Source organism: Cebus imitator, unplaced genomic scaffold, assembly GCF_001604975.1.
Source record: "Cebus imitator isolate Cc_AM_T3 unplaced genomic scaffold, Cebus_imitator-1.0 Scaffold541, whole genome shotgun sequence".
In the NCBI taxonomy this organism is placed as follows: domain Eukaryota; kingdom Metazoa; phylum Chordata; class Mammalia; order Primates; family Cebidae; genus Cebus; species Cebus imitator.
Window position 1 is genome coordinate 1,163,804 of NW_016107856.1, and position 22,204 is coordinate 1,186,007.

At 44.0% G+C, this 22,204-nt stretch overlaps 1 protein-coding gene and 1 pseudogene across 3 annotated transcripts in view; both read left to right on the forward strand.

Annotated features, from left to right (window-relative positions):
• The first annotated feature begins 706 nt into the window (after nucleotides 1–706).
• LOC108293581 lies at nucleotides 707–1,177 on the forward strand (annotated as a pseudogene).
• Nucleotides 1,178–5,461: 4,284 nt separating this feature from the next.
• The window catches only part of CUNH1orf226 (chromosome unknown C1orf226 homolog), a 311,510-nt gene continuing 294,767 nt past the window's right edge, over nucleotides 5,462–22,204 (forward strand). For all 3 annotated transcript variants that reach the window (XM_017515038.2, XM_017515039.2, XM_037733653.1), the window contains exon 1: nucleotides 5,462–6,064. In XM_017515038.2, coding sequence (XP_017370527.1) covers nucleotides 5,960–6,064 — 105 coding nt within the window. In that variant the 5' untranslated portion in view covers nucleotides 5,462–5,959. The remainder of the gene's footprint in view (nucleotides 6,065–22,204) is intronic.

Genomic DNA, 22,204 nt, shown 5'->3' on the forward strand with positions numbered 1-22,204 from the left:
CTTAAACCTTGCCAGGAACCTAAACTTCTTTCTTCAACTCAAAATTCTTCAGACCGCCCTCTTTTCCCTAGATCTCCTAATTCCCCGCAAGTGTTCCAAGAGAACCTTTGATACTGCTTGCTTCCTGCTGTTCTGCTCCAGGGATGTGAGGAAGTAGCTCTGGCCACTGCTTCCCACTCACCTTGCGTCTTTCCTCTCATTTTTTCTGCATCAGCTAGCTGTTGAGGAAAATTTGGAACCCAACGGGCATTCCCATCTGGAAGCTGATTTGAAAGAGTATTCAATTTATAAGAACATAATATGCATTCTTTTGTAGAAAGAGAGATTTACCTTTGAAACAGAATAAATTACTCAAATGGCTTAGCTCTTGGTATGGGGGTGGTAATGGATAGAATCAGCTTCAATGAAGGGGGAAAAATACATAAACCAGCATCACAATATGCAATACGGTTTTGAATAATCTTTCGGATGGGGCAAACATCCCAAATTATTACTTTATTGTTTAGGTAGTAAAAGATCATACTAAACCAAACTTATGTTAGAGACCATTAGTGACACAGGGTGCTATTTTTTCCCAAAGATAAATTATTTAATGTCTTTATTGCCCCTTTAAAAACTGGGCTAATGATTTCCAACTCTGTAAGTTTCAGAGAAACACTGTCAGGGAAAGATGGCAAAACATGCCTTTTTTCAGGAGACCGGGAAGATGGAGGACATTCAGCCCGAGTGTGCCTACCGAAAGCAGTAGACTGTCTTTCAAAACAAGAAGAGGGTCCTGCTGAGAGAAACTGGCAAGGAGAAGCTCCCGAGGTACTACAAGAAGATCGATCCGGGCTTCAAGACACCCGAAGAGGCTATTGAAGGCACCTAAATTGACAAGAAATGCCCCTTCACTGGTAATGTCTCCATTCGAGGGCAGATCCTCTGGCGTGGTGACCAAGATGAAGATGCAGGGGACCACTGTCATCCGCCGAGACTGCCTCCACTACATCCGCAAGTACAACCGCTTCGAGCGCCACAGAACATATCCATACACCTGTTCCCCTGCTTCAGGGACGTCCAGATCGGTGACACTGTCACAGTGGGCGAGTGCAGGCCCCTGAGCAAGATGGCGCGCTTCAACGTGTTCAAGGTTACCAAGGCCTCGGGCACCAAGAAACAGTTCCAGAAGTTCTGAGGCTGGACATCTGCCCACCCTACTCACTTGCTCCCCACAATGAAGTAAAGCTATTTTCTCATACCAAAATCTTGCATGTTCTTCACATGTACCCCAAAACCTAAAATGCAAAAAAAAAAAAAAAAAAAAAAAAAAAAGAAAAAGGTAAAACATGAAAAAATAATCTGAAATCATTATGTGTTGTTAATGTTTAAGATTTTGTGAGTTCTATCATCTGCATAACTGAGTAGCATTGAGCAAGCTGACATACTCTTCATTCTTTGTTGGCTCTACTCATGCAAGGACTCCTACTAATGTTTCATGACCTACACGAACTACTTCCCTCTCTCAGCCTCAGATTCTTCTCCTGTGAAATGTGAGTAACCTGTCTCATATGGTTAAGTAAGGCAATGCACATGCAATACTTAGCATGTCGAAGCTGGTACTTATGATCAAAAGCGAATTAAGGCTGGGTGCGGTGGCTCATGCCTGTAATCCCAGCACTTTGGGAGGCCAAGGTGGGTGAATCACCTGAGGTCAGGAGTTCAAGACCAGCTTGACCAACATTGTGAAACGCTGTCTCTACTAAAAATAAAAAAATTAGCTAAATGTGGTGGCAGGTGCCTGTAACACTAGCTACTTGGGAGGCTGAGGCAGGAGAATCCCTTGAATCCCTTGAATCTGGGAGGTGGAGGTTGCAGTGAGCTGAGACTGCGCCATTGCACTCCAGCCTGGCAACAAGAGTGAAACTCTGTCTCAAAAAAAAAAAAAAAAAAAAGCAACAAATTAATTTTCTCATTTCCAAATATGCGCTAAAATTTCTCATTTCCAAATATACGCTAAAAGTAAAGTTTGCTATCAATTCACTTATAACCCATTATTGAGTTAGGAGCTCTAGTTCATAGTAATTTGATAGGCAAACTACTAATTCTCTGTGGGCTTCTAGTTCTTTGTCTTTAAAATGAAGGAGCTGGATTAAGTGATCTCTGAAGTAACTTCTAGTTCTAAAGTTCTGTGATGCAGGATTTTTTTTACAATTAATTTTTAAACAAAATTAACATAAGAAGTACTATATGATTGACAATTTATATTTTAATTAAATATACTTCAGATTAAAGTTTTTATCATGCAATGTTTAAAATACAGAAGGGTATGGAAAGTGATAAAAGTACCTGTCACTTACTATATATAAACTTGAGGCCAGGTGAGGTAGCTCATGTCTGTAATCCCAGCTCTTTGGGAGGCTGAGGTGGGTGGATCATTTGAGGGCAGGAGTTCAAGACCAGCCTGGCCAACACTGACCAGTGAAACCCTGACTCTACTAAAAAAAAAAAAAAAAAAAAAAAAAAAAAAAAAAAAGAGAGAAAAGAAAAGAAAAAAATTAGCTGGGATTGGTGGCCTATGCCAATAATCCCTACTACATGCGGTGCTGAGACAGCAGAATTGCTTGAACCGGGGAGACTCAGGTTGCTGTGAGTGGAGATCATACCACTGCACTCCAGCCTGGGTAACACAGTAAGACTCCATCTCGAAAATAAAAGAAATAAAACTTGATTTCTTTTTAAAAATGGGTTTGGAAATACTGTGGGTGAAATTCAGTTACTTTTAAAGGTGTAAAAACAAGATTGAAATCACTGCCTTAAAAAAAAGGAAATTACTTTGGATGCCCATTGTTTCTGGAAAAAGGGTGTTTTCATGCCTTCGTGGCACTGACATTATATTCGGTGGAGGCCAAAGTAGAGAACGTGACTCTCGTTTTTGGAACATTTCATATAACTGAAATGGAATGAATATTACCTTAGCAATAATAAGTGCCTAAATAAAACATGGGTTCTGAATTTGACATGCATCTCATTTGTGATACGAAGCTTTTCTTATCAATCCAGGCATACCAGAACCACCTCTTGACATAGAATTGACCTGCATTCAAATTCTGGTTCCATTCCTTTCTACATGTGTGACCTTGGGCAAGTTATTTAAACCCCTCTGTGCCTCAGTTTCTGTGTAAAACAGGGCTAACTGTAGTGTTGTGTGCATATTAAATAACACCTGTAAGACTCTAAGAACAAAGCCTGACACATAATGAAAGGGAATGATCATTATCTATTATTATTCAGTTGCATAAATAATTATTGGCTGTCTGCTCTGTAGTAGTCTCTGTACTAGACCCTGAAATACCTTTGGGATTTTAGCCTTTTTGTTTGTGTTTTGTCTACAAACAATGTGTTACAGACTTAGATATGAAATTCTGGTAAATTCAGCAGTCCAGTTAGACACAAATTAATCTAGAAAAAGGCCGTTTGGAGTCAGAGGACATTTTAAATTCAGGAAAGAATATGAGATGTAAATGAAGTAGTTACTTAAGGTCTTGCCTTTAAGTTATTGAGTTACTGTGCCAGGTTTTAGAGAGTACATTTACGATGCATATTAAAACCACTTTGACATTCAAAGAGTCAAACATGCCTGATTAGACTTCCATGTCCTGTATTTATAAAAAGGTTAGTGGTGCCTTTCTTCAGTGCAAATTATTTTTGGTTCTTACTAATATTTATGAATATAATAAAATCTATACAGCATAATGTATGTGATTAATTTGTCCCTATCATCAGTTTGCTTTTATTTAAGGAGATATACTGGAAGTTGCTACATCTTGACCAGTAATTTCAGCAGTTAGGGAATAGGCACTATCTAGCTAAGGACAATTGTACTTTAGCACTTCGGGACAAAATGAGAAATGCAATCATGGCAATAATGTATTCTCTTGTATAAATCTGTCATGGAAATGGTATAGGAAGACATGCCTTTTACAAGCAGTTTCATTGTTATGCTTTATGGTGATTCCAAGATGGGCCTATACAACAACTAATCAATAATCAATAATGTTTGGTCTTTGAGTTGTCTTGGGCGGATGTCTACACAGGGCACTAAAAGTATGTGTTTTTTTTGAGACAGAGTCTTGCTCTGTCACCCAGGCTGGAGTGCAGTGGTGCAATCTCAGCTCACTGCAATCTCTGCCTCCTGGGTTCAAGTGATTCTCCTGCTTCAGCCTCCTGAGTAGCTGGGATTACAGGAGCACCACCATGCCCGGCTAATTTTTGTATTTTTAGTAGAGACAGTTTCACCATGTTGGTCAGGCTGGTCTCAAACTCCTGACCTCATGATCTGCCCGCCTCAACCTCCCAAAGTGCTGGGGTTACAGGAGTAAGCCACTGTGCCCAGCTAAAAGTAGGTTTAAGGTGATGAATTCAACAGAGATTCTGATCCTTTGGTCCAAGGGATCTCAGATTTGACTGGCTTTGGCACTGGCTTGGCTGGTTACTTTTAGAATTAGTCATGTATATTACAGCTATCATGCAACTCCACCTATGGTGTTTTGACAGATACTGAATATCTGGCCATGAACTCCTCCTATAGCTAGCTCATTTGCACATCTTGCACTGTTAAGAAACTGAACACATAGGATACAACCCTTTCATTACCCGGTATCTGCCAAGAAGGAGATAATTGGGCAACTTTTCTCAAAAACTCTTTATGCAAAGGAGAAAAGTGACTAGGCCCCTTCTTAAAATAGGCAAATTGAACTCCAGCATTTACTAAGATGGGAAACATAATATACTAGCCGGAAATAATTTGGAAGCTCATTTTGACCATATCCAGTTGTGGACAGTCCAGAATATAAAATTGTTCTGGATTCTCTTGTCCTTAGTACTCCCTTCTGCCTTCCCCATTTCTACAAGGCCAATGGCTTTTGAATGTTAAAACCCTCCTTAAAAGCACCCCCTAAGCCCTATTACCAAGTCACATGGGAACAAAAAGCGCCTGAGATAGTCCTCCATCTGGGTGCAGTCTTGCCTTCTGAGAAAGGAGACTCTGAGAATTAATGAGGGCCCAGATTTGGGATATCTGGGACAAGACTTGGGCCTTCCTGGTAAAACACAAGAACAAAACAATAAACACGGCCCCTCCCCCCCTTCAAAAACAAAAACAAAAACTCCAAGGCCATGCCGCCGCGGCCATTAGTAGCTCCGGCTCAGAGTGTGACCGTTAAAAAGAAGGAAACTCGGCTGAGCTAGGGCACCTCAGATCCCGGCCGTCTGGGGCCAGGGCGAAGTTGCTGGCGCGCGCGGCGGGGGGCGCGGGCAGGGCCCGGCACGGCGCTCCCGGGGACTTTCACCTGCTCGGCTGGCAGCGCGGAGGCGGACCCGGCGGTGGGCGGGGCCGCACCCGGCGGTGGGCGGGGCCTCAGCGCCTGGCGGGAGGAGCCGGCCCTGGCCCGCCCTGCAGGAGGAGCCGCTCGCTGGCGGCTGATCCAGCGTCTCCGTGACAGGCACCCAGCTCCGCCGCCACCGCCACCGCCACCGCCACCGCCACCGCCACTGCCACAGCCGCCGTCGCCTTTTCTTCCTTGTCCCGGGCCGTCGGTTCCACTGCTCTGGGCCGGCGCCGCGCCCAGTCCCGCTTCGGGCCGCGCGCCCACTGCTCCGGTCCCCGGGCTGGGGCGCCGCACCGCCTGCTCCCGCCGCCACCTCCTCCCCCGCCGTCCTCCTCGCCGGCAGGAATTGCGCGACCACAGCGCCGCTCGCGTCGCCCGCATCCGCGCAGCCCGCTGCTGCTCGGCCCTCGGCACCGCTCCGGGTCGGGCCGCCTCGCCGCCGCGCGGCCAGGGCGTCCCCAGCCCCGCGCCCCCAGGCCCCGCCACGCGTCGCCGCGCCCAGCTCCCGTCTCCCCTCCCTGGGGTCTCGTCAGCCCCTTCCTGCAGCCGCCGCCGCCGCCTCCGGAGGAGCGGGTCCACCGCGGGTCACCATGCCCAGCAAAACGAAGTACAACCTTGTGGACGATGGGCACGACCTGCGGATCCCTTTGCACAACGAGGACGCCTTCCAGCACGGCATCTGCTTTGAGGCCAAGGTGAGGGGGCCCCGGGGAGGGTGTTACCGGGGAGGGGGGCATGTCTGAGTGGATGGGATGCACAGCCGTCCTGGACCCATAACTGGTGGGCTAGGCCGATTTGGGAGCCTTTTTCTTAGGGAGGGTGACTCCCCCTACTGAGTCTGTAATTCCGCGGGCTTCTGCCCAGAACTGCTCAAGAGCAACTGCAAAGTTTGAGCAGTATTGCCTCACCTCCCCCTTCCCACCTGCAGACTCCCCCATCCTTACCCGCCTAGGACTGGATTGAGTTACTTCCCGGATCCCTCCTCCAGCGGAGGAGAAGCTGGCGAGCGAGCACAGCCTGGGCACCGGGTCGTTTAGAATCGGTTTAAGGAAGCTGTAGTGTTATTTACCTGCTGGGCTCCCATGGGAGAGGTGCTTTCAGGAAGGTCTTTTAAAAGAGGAATGCCTGCTTCTTAACTGAAGACAAGAATACAGATGTGTATATATATATATATATATACATATATATATATATACACATATATATATATGTATATATACACATATACACACACTCCAGGTAACCGGGTCTAGGTGTCAGGAGTCACTTCCTAAATGCCTAATTTGCCAGACTCCTCTGCATGTGCCAGTCGCTGAAGGCAGTGGTGAAAGCTATCCTGTTTGCTAGGTTTGTGGCTTAATGTTAAGTTTCAGCATCTAGTAGGGGACTGTTGCTGAATAATTTAGCAGGGATGACTGGAATTTTCGGCTGAGGTCGGAGCCTCGCGTCCACCGTTGGGGGAGGGGTGGAGCAGAAGCCTCGGTCCTGGTTCATCAGGTGTGAGGAAGGCTGACCCCCCTGCGATACACTTCCCTGAGTGGGGGGTTCTGGCCTCTGAAATTGCAGTGGCGGTTCCCACTGCCCATCACCAAGAAAGAGTGCTTTTTCTGTGGAAAAGTGCTTCCGCTCTTCCTTCAAGACACTTGATCTCTTCTGTGATGTAAAGACCCAGGGACATTCAGCACCTACAGTGTGCCTGTCGAATAAGTATTGCCCCTCTAAGTAGGCCGGGTCTTGCTGGTTTTGAAAACATTGCACTTTGGATGTGGAGACAATTTGACTCTTTGTTCCCTTTTTCTCTTTCATGATGGTGTACGTGCAGGCTGTTAGCATCTCAAGAAAGGATTATTCCATCAGGTGTCTCCTTCTTTCAATTCACACATTTTTTGAGTGTCTGACATGTACCCAGTGTGGTCAGTTTATTTACATTTTTTTTTTCTCATGTAGATGGGTGAGTTGGTGATGCTCACCTTTTTCTTTTCCCCATAAATAACCTTACCCCAGCCATATTTGCCAGAGCTAGGAGAACTGCCTGCCCCCCCGCCCCACAACCTCCGAAACATGAAACCCTGCCGTGGAATGCAGAATGCAGAGCTGAATTGCTGGATGTGGCTGGGACAGAGTGGGGCTGCAGCCAAGATCTTATCTCACTTTTCTCATCTCTCAGAATAGATCTGGTCGGTGGGTCTAAGATGGGATGCTTGGGTTAATTTTTGTCCAGGCCTGTTGATTTGGTGAGCCAGAGTTTTTATTTTAAAGTATGAGTTTTCATCAGGGGTATGATTTAATTTTCCTGGACATACATAAACTTGGAAATTGGCTTGTGTTTTGTTTGGCTCACCGGTACCCTGTTTTACAAGTATGAGAGTAAAAAGGGAGATCAGATTTAAATTGTTTTTAGGGCTGAGCATGGTGGCTCTTGCCTGTAATTCTAGCACTTTGGGAGGCCAAGGTGGGAGGATCGCCTGAGCCCAGGAGTTGGAGGCTGCAGTAAGCTATAATTGCACCACTGCACTCCAGCATGGGTGAGAGAGACCCTGTCTCAGAAAAATAAATAAATAAATAAATAAATGCATGCATTTTAAGCCTTTTTATTTTCTCGCAGTTCAGTCCTCTGTGTTTGGTCTCAAAAACCTAGTGTGCATGAGGTGAGGGGGTTAACAAGTTTGAGTCTTGCCACACCCCAGTTCTAATTTGACACATCTTGGGGGACCCCAGGACTCTGTACCTTTAATGAGCATTCCAGGTGATTTGATGCAGGTGATTGCGGCCACACTTTGAGAAATATTGGGTTTGAGGGTTGCCTCCAGCTTTCTGGATCTTATTCTCCCTTTCCCAAATGTGCAGTTGATTTTCTAAGCAAATGTCTGGGGGCTGTGTGATGTAGTTCCTATAGCAACTTCCCCGAATTCACAGGCAGTGGTGGTCAGTGAGAGGAGGGGGAGCTGCAGTTGGTCCAAGCTGTTTTCCCAATGCAAATCAGATATAGGGGACCAAGGAGCCTGCTTTGAGAGTGATGAGGCAGAGAAGAAAGGACAAGAGCATACGATAAGGTAAGGTGCGTGGTGGAGCTTCTTTGGGCAAAGGCTGACTTTGAGAACTAAGTCCTAACTCCCAGCCCTTTGTAATTGATGCTGCACACTGGCACATTCAAACACCATGTTTGTCAAGACCTGAGCAGAGGTGGAAGCACAAGCTTTTCTGTCCCACGTGTACCTGGTAAGAGCCTTCTCTGGCTCTTTTCCACATCCCTGCAGAGCAGTGTCTGTGCAACTGCACAATCACTGGGATTTCAGGGTTAAATCCATATTACAGTCTTCCCTTGTTTTGGAAAAGTGCGGGCTGGAAAATGCAAATGTATTATTGTTGCCTTGTCAGGTACCCTTGGAAAATGAGTGCAGCTCTTTCTTTCCCAGGGGCTGGCAGTTTTTCAGAATCAACATTGGATTGAGTGTTCCTTTGGATGTACGCCACTCATTTTCAGGGTTCTGCAGAGATTGAAAGGTATTGGGTTAGGATTGAAGGGCATTTGGGTGGCAGAGGTTCTGTGCACTTAAAAAACCATGCGTTTAGTTATCAAGTGGAATCTTAGATTTTTTTCACCTGCAAGACCTCATTTAATTCTCACTACTTCCCTAGGAGATGGGTCTCCTTATGCCTATTTTATAAATGAGGATATAGGCTCAGGGAGGTTGTTGTTGCCTTAGTGTTCACATCTATGACAAAGCCAAGATTTAAGCTTGGGGCTTTGACTTCAGACTCCCAAATCCAGTGCCTTTTCATTCAATAATTTTAATGGAATATTCACTTTATGTTGGCCACTGATTTGATTCATAACTCTCTGGTGGAGTGTTCTCAGATTGCTGGCCTTTAGGACTTTGGTATAGGAAATTATTCAAACATTCATTTATTTATTTATTTTTGAGAAGCAGTTTTGCTCTTGTTGCCCAGGCTAAAGTACAATGGCATGATCTTGGCTCACTGCAACCTCTGCCTCCTGGGTTCAAGCGATTCTGCTGCCTTGGCCTCCCAGGTAGCTGGGGTAATAGGCATGCACCACCACATCCAGCTAATTTTGTATTTTTAGTAGAGATGGGGTTTCTCTGTGTTGGTCAGGCTGGTCTTGAACTCCTAACCTCAGGTGATCCACCTGCCTTGGCCTTCTGAAGTGCTGGGATTATAGGAGTGAGCCACCGTGCCTGGCTCAAACTTTTAATGCTTGGCCATTTCCAGATTTTCCTTTGGCCTGAGAGCTGCTTGCCAGGGAAACCTTCTGTCCGTGTTCAGAGTGGGCACCTAGCTCACTGACTGATGCTGGTGGGTGGGTAAATCTCACATGCCCTGAGAGCCTGTGGCTCCTTAGAACTTGCCTCCTGATCTCCCAGTATGCCTTCCTGGTGGCCAGTGCCATCAACTGACTGTCTATTCTCTCTTGGTGAGAAAGAGACTTTTAATGCTAATGGTACAAAGGATAATAAGAGTATTAATAATAGCTATGTCTCATATCTGTAGGTGATTTTTGATTCACACGGGACTTTTACATACAAAGACGTTTCCTCTTATAGAAACGGTACATCAGTGTTATCTTGATTTTTCAGACTAAAAACTGGGGATCAGAGAGATTAATTTGTCCAGAGTTATAAATTGATGTGTCAGCTAATGATACTTATTGAGCACTTATTATGTGCCATGCATTGTTTTAGCCACTGCCACATTTAATCCTCACACTCCAGGGCTTTTGACTCCAGGTCCATGGTTCTTTCACCTCCTCCAAGGCTCACTAATCCTGAAGAATTAATAGTCACTCTTTTTGTAGTCCTAACACTCATTGCCTAGATTGTTCCCTGATACCTGCATGCATGATACAGACAGTCAGAACTGGAAAGCACCATGGCTCATTTAGTACACCGCCCCCACCCCCCCACCCCATTGCACAGATGAGGAAATTGAAATTCAGAGGGGAAGTCATTGACCCAAGGTCGCATAGTCAGATAATAACAGAAACAGGACTTATCCCTGGTTCCCTGGCTTCAAACTGGTTTCAGTTATCCATCACTTCAAAATAAACTACTTCAAGACTCAGTAGCTTGAAACAACAACTGTTTAATTTGTTTATGAATTATGGCTCAGGAATTCAGGCCGGGCTTGGCTGGGCTGTTCTTCCGTTGCATATGATGTTGACTCGATCATTCACTTTGCTGCATTCATCTACAGCTGGGCTGGAAGGTACAAGAAGGCTTCACTCATATGGCTGTGCCTTGGTGGTCTTCCACATGACTATTTTCTCCACTGGCTGGCTTGGATTTCCTCACAGCATGGTGGCCCTTTTGTTTGGCAGCTTGCTTTCAGTAGGGGGTGTTCCAAGCAGGAAAGCAGAAGCTCTTAAGGTTGGGTCTTTCTGAATTACAGAGGGCCAATTCTGTCACATCCTCTTAGTCAAATTGGGCTACTGGGGAAGAGAAATAAGCCCCACTTCTTGATGAGGGAATGTCAAGTTCACATTGCAAGATTGCACATGGGATGAGAGATATTGCTGAAGCTGTTCACCACACAAAATTCTGTTTTTTTAATTTTTATTTATTTATTTTTTTTTGAGACGGAGTTTCACTCATGTTACCCAGGCTGGAGTGCAATGGCGTGATCTCGGCTCACCGCAACCTCCGCCTCCTGGGTTCAGGCAATTCTCCTGCCTCAGCCTCCTGAGTAGCTGGGATTACAGGCATGCACCACCATGCCCAGCTAATTTTTTGTATTTTTGGTAGAGACGGGGTTTCACCATGTTGACCAGGATGGTCTCGATCTCTTGACCTTGTGATCCACCCGCCTCGGCCTCCCAAAGTGCTGGGATTACAGGCTTGAGCCACCGCGCCCGGCCAAAATTCTGTTTTTTCATTTGCATATATCTTCTCTGGTAATATGGAATGTTTTTTGAGGACCTTGTCTCATGCTTCTGTGTATCTTCCCTCTCCCAAGCCTCAACAAAAGGTACACACATAGTTGAAATGAAAAATTGTCAAGTGGAAGAAATGACCGATTGTAGAAAGTCTGAAAGCAGTAAATATCATTGCTGAGTGATTTTGTGGTTTGGGAGTATTTGATCAGATTGAAGCTGGATTCTCTAGCTATATTTCCTTCCTTGCTACCTGGCTTCATTGGTTGATGATTCCCCTGATATAGATTTTAGAGATTCCAGTAATCTCAGCCGGATGTCTGTTGCACATACTGTCATGAGGGCTTCCAGATGAATGACATTTGCTTACCATAAATGGGGTATCCCTGACTCATCTGAGCCTGCCTGGCATGGCATAGAGCTCTCAAAGCCCATTCCATTATACGCTGGGCATTTATGTCCCCTTTCTCCCTTCTCTCCACCTAGAGTAAGGGTCCTGTCTTCTAGGGTTCTAGAACAGTAGCAATTTGGGTAAAGGGACTGATGTATTTTCTGATGTCATCATTAAGGAGGAGATGTATTTCACTTTCTTAGGCTTTTTCAGATGCTTTAAAAAACACTGTAACCTTCTGCCCCAGACCCCCTTTTTTTTGGTGTATGTGTGGAGCAATAAGTTCCAAAGATACAGTACCGCTCTGAAACACCTGTTTTATTTGTCTTTACATTGCTCTCAGGTGTCCCAGGGTGTTCCTCCCCACCTGGTATCTTGGGATTTGATGGACAAATCTATTTCCGCTTTAGCCATACATTTCACGATTTTATGGCTTTCAGTTGTAGCTCCTTTGCCCACAATGTCCCAGTCCTTTTTAGTGGCCAAAATCATGCAGCCACATTTACTGATGACCTTTGCCAGTTATCTGTAGCCAGGACCCTAATCAGATTTCACTCACTGTTTACTATTGCTTACTCATAATGCTGCTACTCCCAAGACTCAAACTTTCAGAATACTTTCATTGGCTATAATCACCTGCCTTCTCCTTACACCTTTGTTGCCTTGAGTATGCTCTTAGCTCCCCAGTGACCTTTTTGCTGCCATTGTCCTGCTGTTTACCTTCCCCAGCTGCTTGGGGACCATGCCCATGATCCTTTACTTCCTCATTGCCTTTCTGCCCTACCCCGCAAATTGGATCTCTGCTACTTTCCTTTTTCCTTTCTGTTTTTGGAAAATGAACTTTTATCTTCCCTCCTTTCTTAATAGCTTTATTGAGATGTAGTTCACATACCATACAACTCACTAATTTAAAACGTACAATATAGTGATTTTTAAGATATCACAGATCTGTACTACCAGCACTACAGTCACTTTTAGAACATTTTCATCACTTTAAAAAGAAACACTAGGCTTCGGTGGCTCACGCCTATAATGCCAACACATTGGGAGGCCAAGGCAGGTGGATCACTTGAGGTCAGGAGTTCAAGACTAGCGTGGCTATCATGGTGAAACCCTGTCTCTATGAAAAATACAAAATTAGCTGGGCATGGTGGCACACACCTGTAATCCGTACCCCCTGCATCTGCCCAGCCCTGAGCAGCCACTGATCTACTTGCTGTCTCTAGATTTGCCTATTCTGGACATTTCATACTAATGGAATTGTATAATATGTGGCCTTTTGTGCCTGACTTCTTTCCCTTAGAATCATATTTCAAGGTTCATCTATAATTTATCAGTACTTAATTCCTTTTTATGGCTGAATAATGTATCATTGTATGGATATACCACATTTGGTTTCTTCATTTATCATTTGAGGTACATTTAATTTGTTTCCATTTTTTTGCCTTTAAAAAATAATGCTATAAATCTTAATGTACAAGCTTTTCTGCAGGCATGTTTTTATTTATTTATTTTTTAAAATTTATCTTGGGTAAGATTAATAAAAGTAAAATGGCTGGGTCCCATGGTAACCATGTTTGACCATTGGGACTTTAACCAGTGGGACTTCCAATGTGGCTGCATCGTTTAACCTTTCCACCAGCAGTGTGTTCATATCCTCACCAATGCTTGATGTCTGACTTTTTGATTCTAGCCATCCTCCTGGGTGTGAAGTGGTATTTCATCATGGTTTTGATTTGCATTTCCCTTTTGAATAACATGGAATATTTCCTTATTCCCTAGCAAGCAGACTCAGAGAAAAAAAAGAACATCTTTTTATGTGTGGTTTTTTTTTTTTTTTTGTCTTTTTTATTTTTTTTTTTTTTTTTTGGCCATTTATATATTTGCTTTGGAGATATGTCTATTCTGATCCTTTGCCCATTTAAAAGTTGGATTGGCTTTTTACTATTGAGTTGTAAGAGTTCTTTATATATTCTGGATTCAAATCCCTTACATAGACTTGCAATATTTTTACCCATTCTGTGGGTGGTCTTTTTACTTTCTTGGTATTGTCCTTTGAAACACAAAGTTTTAAATGTAGATGAAGTTAACTTTTTTCTTTTTCCCTCATTTTAAGATCAATCTGCCCTCCATGTCCTGTTAGTTCCCCCTTGTCCTCTTAATTAAGGATGCCCTTCACTCCCCACCCCCACCCTGGCATGGTTACATCTCCTGGGCACTGGATTACTTCTCCCTGCCTAAGAATATGCCATGGCCTTCCCTGTATGAAACGTCTCTTTCCTCCACTTCTTTCTTTAATTAACATGTTGTCTTTCTCTTCCTTTCACAGCTAAGCCTTGTGAGAGAGTACTCTACCTGCTGCAGTTTCTCAGCCTTCATTCAGTGTCTGGCCACCTCCTTCCGACTTCTGTCCTGGCTGCCATACAGAAATTGCTCTACTGCCCCGCTTCTCTGTCCTCCTCCTTTTTGACTTTCCTTCCTGAGCAGCTTGTCTGAGTCCTCCGTGGAATGCCTTACTGGGCTCTCTGTGCCTGCTTGCAGGCAGCCAGCCCCTTGCCCCTGCCCCTGATTCTTATGTGGTTGTTCTACCTCCTCTCTTTGCCCTCTCCCCTGAGTGCTCCATTCCCTCTCCTTTGAATTCTGTCTACTCCTGTTCTTCTGTTATGCAGGCTGCTGGCTCTCTACTCCAGTCGACTCCACATCTTTATTCGCAGCTTCCTGCTGGCCATCTGTACCTGAATGTGTTGCTGTCCCCATCAAAATCAAATTTCTCTTCTGACTTAATTGTCTTTTAATGACCCCACCATCCTCTTGGGCACATGGGCATGACACTTTGAAGCACTCCCTCTGTTCTTTAACAGCCAACTCAAATTTGCTGTTTACTGGGTACCTATGTGTTCAGGCTCTTCTTTCCTGTACCCCACATCAAGTCAGGTGCTGAATTCTCTTGAATGTTCCCAGTGACATCCATCCATGCGTCCTGGCTGGTCCATCACTGGTTCAGATGCTCTACCCCCTCCCCTGTTATCATGGCCATTAGTAACCTCTGAAGGCCTCCAGTGCCCCACTTGTTCTCTGATCCCCCTCATCCCATAAACTTTTGCCCCGTCAATTTTCCTGAGGTGGTTATCCTTCCACTCAAAACACATGAAAAGTTTCTGTGCCTACTATAATAGAACTAAAATTATTAGTATGATATTCAAGGCTTTCTGTTTTTGAACAATTTCCTTTAATCACCCTGGGCGTCAACCCAACTGCAGTACCCACCATTCCCTTAACCCTTACTACAGTTTCCCACCCAGTTCACAAGTCACTCCATGAAGTGGATGTTACCAGTTCCACCTGCTTTGTATTTGCTTGTCCCTATCCGATTTTCATCTCTACATTGTCATTGTCAGGGTCCATGTCACTCTGCCTCCGTGTCTTCCACAGGACTGAGTACAGTGCCTTGCATATAGAAAATGTATTTTGCATGAATGAGATGTTCCCTATGAGATGGCCAGGGTCCTCCTGGATCACCCAACGGTGAGAAGTGGCTTAATTGACTCCACATTCCTCCCAACCATTTCTCTTGCTTTAGTACAGCAACTTCTGGTTCCCAGTGGCTTGAGGGACACCCCTGGCATGGCCTCTTTCTGATAACCCCAATCTCTTACAGTGCTGATTCTTTCCAATGAAAATGCCAAGTAAGCATTTTTCCCCCTGAATTAAATAAAATTCCAGTGATGGATGTACAATGGAATTAGAATCTGAATATAGAACATGTGGCCAATTTCAGGAGTAGGTAATTGTCATTTATCAATTGTCATTTATGTAAGAAACATTTTCAATTTGTTTTCTCATAAATGAATTGATGTCTTTTTTTTTCTAATTAATGGTTTATTTTCTTTAATTTGCTACTTGGCAATTTTTATGACGTGAATTTGGTTGGCAGCATAGCATGGCATGGATTCACGAGGCAAACTGTTTGGGTTCAAATCCTGGCTGTATCCCTCACTTGCTACATGACCTTGTGTGAGTTATGGAACATCTTTCCTTTAGCATTCTCATTTGTAAAAAGAGGATACAAATATTTCCTACCTCATAGGGTTAATGGGAGGATTGAGTGAGTAGTACCTGTAAACGGCCTAGCACTGTGAGTGGCACAGTGTTGGCTGCTGTTTTTATTAAGTCCTACAGATTGCAATTTAAGTTTCATCTGTGCATGGTTTTAATCTGTAGAATATTCAGACACTGTTCTTTTGTAAGTCAGAGGCCTAGTTGTGTATTATCTTCATTATACATGCTGGCTTAAAAAATCTAGCTGCAGCTACTCTGATTCCTAAAGTTGCAAATCAGACAGTATGACTACTTTGTGCGCTTAAAATAGCTGTCAGCCTCCTTGGGAAGGAATAAAAAGGGGTTAACTAGGTTCTTGTGCATGCCACCATCACATTTGTTCCAGCCTTTTAATCCTTGTCAGGATTAAAAATCACAGAATCTTAAGTATGGTGTTGTCTGTCTTCACTTGCCTTTCTCTGAATTTCTTGGATAAATATTTCTTTAAGCAGAGGTAATCTAAGCAGAAAGAATCTTGCATCATGGGATTAATTAATACTTTGTGATGCTTACATTTCCCTTTACAATTTTTATATTCAGCATCACGTTTCCTTTTAAGCACTGGAGCTGCTGGCTTTAAAAGTTATTTAAAATGGCACTTTCAGCAAGTTCAGTGCCCATAGAGTGCCAGAACACTTTAGAATTCCTACTCTGCCACCCGCTGTGTATAACCCTGTTGGTTTTCTCTAGTGAGATGTGTCTTACCCCTTTATGGTCCATCCATGAAAGCTGAGGACAGAGGTTACCCCCATTTATTCTTGAAGCTAAGTGCTTTCCAGGGGGAAACTTGTTTAAATGAGCAGCATTGAGTATTGAATGAGACCTGGGAATCTCTATCCAGGGGCCCGCCCTTGGGAGTAAGGGGGTGACCAAGAAGGGAGCACTCCTCCAACCCCGCAGCACCCACCCTGTATTCAGAACATTTTGAATTCCCTCAGCATGTGAGTGTGTTGGGGAGAGAGAGAAAAGAGACAGGGAGGAGAACATGAGAAGTACCTTTTGCATGCTTGTAGAATTATCATGCATCCCATGTTCTGTGCTGCTCTCCCCTGCTAGCTGTGTGTGTGCATTTCTTGTCTCCTTAATTAGGCTACAAACTCCTCAAAGGTCAAGGGGACTCCCTACTTACTTGCCTCATGCTAACCATATCATAGAAAGATAACATTATAATTACTGTTATTTAGAAAGCACTTACTGTGTTCTAGGCACTGTGCCAAGCTCTTTCTATGACACAATTAATTTAATTTTCCCAACAACCATTCGAGTTAAGGTATTATCATTATTTGTATCTTCTAGATGGAGAAGCCAAGGCATAGAGAGGCAGAGTAACTTGCTCATGCTCCACATCTAGTAGTAGATAGATCCTGGAGTCAAACCCAGGTTGCATGGCCCAGGGTGTCTCCACTATTAACTCTTGTCCTGTATGTCGTTCAAAATACCAAGAGCTAATGTTTATCCAGTGCTCACTGTGTTCTGTACATTGTTTTAAGCATTTTACTTGTGTTAACTAATTTAAGTGTCCCCATGAGGATACGTGTTATTGTTCCAGTTTTGCAGAGGAGGATCTTTTAGGTTGGATTGAATAGGCAAATGGTCTGTTAAAGGTGATCTTAGTCTTTCCCATTGATATGTCTGGGACCCAGGTTTGCTGTTCTGTGCCAGTAGGCAATAAGTCACCTATAAAGACTTTTCTGGATCTTGTTGATGTTGTCCACATACAGAGATGAGGCATCAGTGAGTAGGTGGAAATGCTGGAGAATGGGAAGGAGAGGAGCTCTGGGAGTTCCTTCCTTCCTAGAGGGTGTTATTCTTGGCTGGGCTCTTGCCTGTGCATTTCCTTTCCAGTGTGGCAATTCACTCCTCTCAATGTCCACACCCTTTTCCTTGCCTTTCCCAGGTCTTTTTTTTTTTTTGAGATGGGATTTTACTCTGTTGCCCAGGCTGGTATGCAGTGGTGTAATCATGACCCACTGCAGCCTTCACCTCCTGGGGCTTAGGTAATCCTCCTAGCTCAGCCTCCCAAGCAAGTAGCTGGGACTATAAGCTCATGCCACCATGCCTGGCTAATTTTCATATATATATGTATATAGTAGAGATGGGTTTTTGCCATGTTGCATAGAGTCTAGAACTCCTGGGCTCAAGTGATTTGCCTGCCTCAGTCTCCCAAAGTGCTGGGATTACAGGTGTGAGCCACTGTGCCCAGCCCCAGTTCTATTTTTTTCCTTTATTACATTTTTTAAAAAACACTTTAAGCTCAGGGGCACACGTGCAGGTTTGTTACATAGGTAAACTTGCATCATGGGGGTTTGCTGTACAGATTATTTCATCACTCAGGTATTAAACCTAGGACTCATTACTTCTTTTTCCTGATACTCTCCTCCCTCCTCCCAACCTCCACCCTCTGAAAGGCCTCAGTATATGCTGTTCCCCTCTATGTGTCTGTGTGTTCTCATAATCTAGCTCCCACTTATAAGTGAGAACATGCAGTATTTGGGTTTTTGTTCCTGCATTAGTTTGCTAAGGATAATGGCTTCCAGCTCCATCTATGTCCCTGCAAAGGACATGATCTCATTCTTTTTTGTGGCTGCACAGTATTCCATGATGCATATGTACCACATTTTCTTTAGTCTGTCATTGACAGGCACATAGGATGATTCCATGTCTTTGCTATTGTGAATAGTAGTGCAGTAAACTATGCATGCATGTGCTTTTATAATAGAATGATTTATATTTCTTTGGGTATATACCCAGTAATGGGATTGTTGGGTCAAATGGTATTTCCATCTTTAGGTCTTTGAGGAATTGCCACACTGTTTTCCACAATGGCTAATTTACACTCCCACAATAGTCTATAAGTGTTCTTTTTTCTTCACAACCTTGCCAACATTAGTTTTTGACTTTTTAGTAATAACCATTTTGACTGGTGTTAGATGGTATCTCATTGTGGTTTTGATTTGCATTTCTCTAATGATCACTGATGTTGAGCTTTTTTTTTCATAAGGTTATTGGCCCACCTCTATTTTTGAGGACAAGTTCTCTCTGCTTACAGGCCCTAGGGTGCCTCTGGTGGAGTATAAAACACCGAAAAGCTCATTCCCAGAGATGTTGCCTTTTGCCTTTTGAATTGGAAATCTCAGCCCACCGTGCACAATGGAAAAGCTCCTTGGTTGTGTCCTTTTTTTCTATCTTGACTATAAACTCTTCACTTTATCTTTTGGTTTCTTTGGGCGGGAGGAAGCACTCATGTGGAAGCATTTTATTGTTCTGCGGAGAGAAAGATTAATGTTTCCTGTGGCCAAGTGACAGGTAACATATTATCTTGCTCCCATGCTGTTTTCTGTAAACACACATAGCCTCCAATGTAACTACATTTTCAAATTGGCTCTCTTTTTATTGAGACAGGGTCTCACTATATTGCCCAGTTGGTCTCCAACTCCTGGGCTCAAGCAATCCTGTTCTGGCCTCCCAAAGTGCTAGGTATGAGCCACTGTGCTGACCTCAAATTGGCTCTTTAACATGGGTAGATTTCTTAAATTTGGCAGCCCAGGTTAAACAGATTATATTCTGGGCACCTATATCCAAAAATATTTGAAATTTTATCTTTCTTTAAAGTTACTTAAATACAGTTTTTTCCTTCTTCAGATCAAGGATTTTGCAGCTTCCACAGATGAAGGAAATCACCTGCAAATTCCTTTGATTAATTAGAGCAGGTGTTTTCAGTCTTTGGCATAATCAGAATCACCTGAAAACTAATAAAAATACAGTGGCCCAGGCTTATTGAAGTAGCATAAGGTGTGTCTTTACCAAGTTTTCCAGCATGTGATTCTGATGGATACCCGAGACCCATAGCATTAGAGCACTGGTTCTTAAACTCGGCTGCTCATTGAAATCTCTGTGAAGTTATAAAAACAAAATGATGGCTGAGTACTCCTAGTGATTTTGTTTTGGTTAATATGGAGTACAACCTGAGCATTGTGATTTTCTATCTTCTGTTTCTGTGCTGAGACGTTTGACTTTTTAATTGGTTTCAAACATATTCATAATTGCCTGTTGAAGCATTCTTATGAGGACTGCTTTAAGACCCCTGTCAGGTAATTTTAATATTGTCTGTCATCTTGGCATTGGCTTCTGTTGATTGTCTTTTCTCATTCATGTTGAGGTTTTCCTTGTTCTTGGAGTGATGAATGAGTTTTTATTGAAGCCTGGACATTTTGGAATAATGTTATGAGGCTCTGGATCTTATTTAGATCTTCTCTTCTAGCAGGAGAGCTTCACTACTCTCAGGTGGGGGTAGAAGTCTAGGTTATCCACTAGACCTCAGCTGATACCACCCTGGTTGGAAGGGGCCGGGGCACCTCATTACTGCTTTCACATGACCACTACTAATGCTGGCCTTACCACCACTGCAAGGTGGCAAAAGTTCAGGGTCTCTACTTGGTCTCCTCTGACACCCCAGCAAGGAAGTGGAGGGGGCTTTGTGTTGCCAGGTGAGGTGGATATTCCAGCTTCCCATTTGGTGTTGTTGCTATCGGGAGGGAGGTGAGGTTGGAACATCTTATTACAGCCTGGTGAGGCAGAAGTCTAGTTTCTCCACTCAGCTGGTGAGGTTGGGCCACAGTTTTCTTTCTCTTCTCTTCTTTTTTGAGACAGGGTCTCATTCTGTCACCCAGGCTGGAGTGCAGTGGCACAATCATGGCTCACTGAAGCCTCAACCTCCCAGGCTCAGGTGATCCTCCCACCTCAGCCTCCCTAGTAGCTGGGACTATAGGTGGATGCACCATGCCTGGCTAATTTTTTGTAGACACAGGGTTTTGCCCTGTTGCCCAGGCTTGTCTGGCACTCCTGGGCTCAAGTGATCCAACTGCCTTGGTCTCCTGAAATGCTGGATTATAGATGCGAGCCACTGTGCCCAGTCCACAGTGTTTTCTATGGTATTTTTCTGGAGGGGAGCTGTTGCTGTTGAAAAGTTTTTTTGTCATACTCCTTTGTTCCTTTCCTGGTCCTTTGGCTAGAGAGAACAGGCTTTCTTGGGACCTTTTTTGTTTTGTCTCTGTCCATTGGTGTTTCCAGGTCTCCAGCTTCTTCAGTAACCAGTCTGGGAGATGTGAGGCAAGAAAACGCAGGGAACTTGCTGCTATGCCATCTTTTGGGTGCTGAGGTCCCTAGCTTGTCTGCCTTCTCTCCATCTTTCAGATTGTTCTCCTGCTTACTTTATATATAATGTCTGGAGTTTTTAGTTCTATTTCAGAGGAATAGGGAAAGGCATATCTAGTTCATTTCTGTGGAAGTGGGAATTCCCCATATTGGGAGGCTCCCCAGATGATTCAAATCGGATCAAGCAGGAACATTTGAGAATCACAGGGCGAAAATATTGGAGCAGGCAAAGGAAGTTTCAGTGGGAAGAACAAGAAGACCTGGGGTCCTCCCCAAGTTGTGGTCTTTATGAATCGCTGTGTACTCCCTCATAAATTCTTATTTCACTAATATCCACTTTCCTCCCATAGATTTCTTGCGTTCTCTTTAGATTTCTTTCTTGATTGATACAGCCCTTTCCGAGTCTGACTTCTATTCCCTGAATTTGCATTCCTAAATGCAGACATAGAAATGGATCCAGTCTATAGGAAGTATTTGTTGTGCATCTACCATGTTTGGGGCACAGGACTTGGTGTTAAAGGCAAGGGGGAGATGAGACGAGATGGTGACTTGAAGGTTGTCAGCCTTGCTGGGAAGATAACTGACACGTGGAAAGATAGGCACATTATATTATTAGGTGGTAACCACATACTATGTGCTGGGCATTCTGCTAGGTGTTTTATAAACATTCTCATTTAATTCCTCCAACTATGCTGCCAGATAGGTGTTATTTTTCCTCTTTTATAGTTGCTTCTTCTGAGACTTTGTCAAACCAAGGGACTTGTCCAAGTTCACTTAATATCCAATTCTGGGACAAAAATGAGATCAAGGCTTTTGTGCTGAAATGAGGCCTTGCTTTTCACACACAACCATGTTCCACTGAGCTTTCTGTAGAGCATATTCATGGGTGCTGTTGCAAAGCAGCAGAACTTATCCATTTCCCTGAACCCAGAACAACTTTTGGAGGCAGCTGTTAGTGGCCTAGTCTGTGGCTTTGGAAGGGGTATTTCAGGGGTTTTAAATGATGATTCTTGACATTTGAAAACATCCTTAGCTCTGCGGAGAGCAGTGGAGGGGGCAATAATAAGCCTGGAGAGACTGTCTAGGGAGCTCTTCCTGTACTGCAGGTACGGGGTGGTAGTGGCTGGAGCTAGGGTTCTGTGCTGCTCTGGAGTTACCTTGGGGTATAGGCATGCTCTTCAGCCCTTCAGCTAAGTCAAAGGGAGGGGTAAGGTGGTCCTGTGGTTTGAATGAGGGGGAGAAAGAGGAGGGTTATATACAGCATAGGGTTTTATTTTATTTTTAAGGGAGAATGAGATAAGA